The sequence below is a fragment of the Egretta garzetta genome, unplaced genomic scaffold, assembly GCF_000687185.1.
Source record: "Egretta garzetta isolate BGI_Z169 unplaced genomic scaffold, ASM68718v1 scaffold943, whole genome shotgun sequence".
NCBI lineage: Eukaryota > Metazoa > Chordata > Aves > Pelecaniformes > Ardeidae > Egretta > Egretta garzetta.
Window position 1 is genome coordinate 134714 of NW_009259309.1, and position 2167 is coordinate 136880.

Below are 2167 nucleotides of genomic sequence, written 5' to 3' on the forward strand. Positions count from 1 at the left end.
TCCCCTCTCCCCCACGTACCAGCGAGATGCAGCGGAGTTTGCTGCCAGGACGGCGAGAGCACCGGCGTAGTGCCAGCAGAAGCACATGGTGAGGAACGTGAAGTTGCTGCTGTCGGTCTGGTCCCAGCCCGGTCCTCCCCACGGAGGGGACAGCACAAACCCAATCTGGTCACAGACGGAGGAGATGTCAGGCATCAACACACACTGGGCTTTAGCACATCCCTCCTCGCTTTTCCTCCTGTTTTTAGCCAAGCTGCTGCACCTGACTATGGACTAGAGGCACAATAGTCCCGAGTAACACCTGGACTGCTGCCCTGGGCATTCCCAAACATCCTTGTCTCCCCAGCCTGACACGGGGGTGCATTTCAGGAGAAGAGGGGTGCTCTGCAGACAAGTCTTAGGGATCGCAGGGCAGCCCAGCAGCCCCAGAGAAAGCCGACGACCCAAAGGCTGCATTGCCAGGGCGTGTGTTTCTCCTTAGACCCAAAGCTGGGTGATTACGTGAGAGGTTTCCAGATCTGTCCAGTTACTTGGAACAGAGGAAGAAATTTGACCTAATAAAAGACACAAAACCTCACGATTGCGGTTTCCTGTTCTTGTGGGGTCTAATTCCTGTTTAGCACAAGTTTGCCCACGCTGCCTACATTACCCGTACATATCTCCACAATGGCAGCTCGGGCACTGAGCCTCCTTTCTTCCTAAGGTATTCCAACCAGCCTACAAGTTTAACCCAAACTGATATGCCATAAAGGGCAGGGCAGCCCCCACCGCCTGCCTTCCCCGGTGCCAGCTCAGAGGAGGATGCGCACCAACCTGCCAAAGCCAAGAGCCCTGCAGAAGGAAGGAGCTGGTCCTGAAAGTCTCCAGGATGATGTGGTCTCGGAGGAACACCTCTAGGAGGGCACAGAGGGCTCCAGCAAAGATAGCCACGGCCAGCAGGGAATGGAGGTGGTGGTCCAGCCCAGCCTCGCCATAGTCACGGAAACAGAAGAGCAAACCTGCCAAGATTCATACCACGTTAGAAAAGGATGCCCTGGGATTTGGCTGGTTTGTTTTTTTTTTTTTTTAAAAAACCCATATCTGAAAACTGGGACTATGCTCCAGGTTTTACTATGATCTGCCTGGTGGGAAGAGCCAGACAGCAAACAGCCTGCTGCCATCTCCTTCACTCGGCAAGAACCACACAGCCCCCGGCGCTGGGCTCCGCTCTGCCCGCACAGTAACCCCCCATAGCCGGGGGGATCCCCCTGCCTCAGCCAGGGCCACGGGGGCTGCCAGGAGGAGAGCAGCAATGGGCACCTCCAGCTCTGAAGGTGTCAGGGACCTTTGTATCAGGGTTTGTCCCTCTGTGCATCCAGCCAAGGCACAACAACTTTTTGCGACTCCAGAGTCACCAGGAGCAGCACCCATCCCAAGGGTCCCATGGATCCTCTGCACACCCAAGACACCCAGCCACAGCCGGACTCATATTTGGAGAGGAACAGGGAGGGGGGGTGACTTCAGGATGCAGCCAGCGCCATTGCGCATCTCCGCACCCTCCAGCTCCGGCTGCTTGCACAGCACCTCGCCAGCCTCAAAACAGCCCTAGGGACCCTGGTGACCCTCCCAGCGCTTCCCCTAACCCGTGCCCCGCACTCTCCCAGGCACCGCGTGTGGTTTACCTTCGATGAACAGAGCCATGGACAGCGAGAGCCGATCTAAGCCAAGCGGCAGCTTGAGCGGGGAGTGCGAGACGACATCCACGATGCCGGAGAGGAGGAAGAAGAGGTACATGGTGGTGTAGTGCCAGTGGGGGAGGTCTGTCCAGCTGTGCATCTTGGGGCTGAAAAAAAGGAATAAACTGCTCGACCAATATCCCTGGGCAGAGAGCGGAAAGGTCATGCCTGTCCTTTTACACAGGGGAGAGGACCAGCTTGCAGGAAAACTTTCTTTGCAATGGTGAAGTCGTAGTGGTACAAGGGCAAGTATCAAGTGCTGCACCTGGGGAGGCTGAACCCCATGCACCAGTCCAGGCTGGGGGCTGACCTGCTGGAAAGCAGCTCTGCCCAGAGGGACCTGGGAGTCCTGGTGGGCGACAAGCTGGCCATGAGCCAGCAGGGTGCCCTTGTTGCCAAGAAGGCCAATGGCATCCTGGGGTGCATCAAGAGGGGCGTGGCCGGCAGAGCGG

General features: G+C 57.5%; 1 protein-coding gene across 1 annotated transcript in view; it reads right to left on the bottom strand.

Annotated features, from left to right (window-relative positions):
* The window catches only part of LOC104123956 (transmembrane protein 45B-like), a 3229-nt gene that overhangs the window by 281 nt on the left and 781 nt on the right, over positions 1-2167 (bottom strand). Inside the window, 4 exon segments of the mRNA XM_009636259.2 lie at positions 20-165; positions 814-998; positions 1662-1831; positions 1833-1857. Of these exon segments, the coding sequence (XP_009634554.1) occupies positions 20-165; positions 814-998; positions 1662-1831; positions 1833-1857 (526 nt within the window).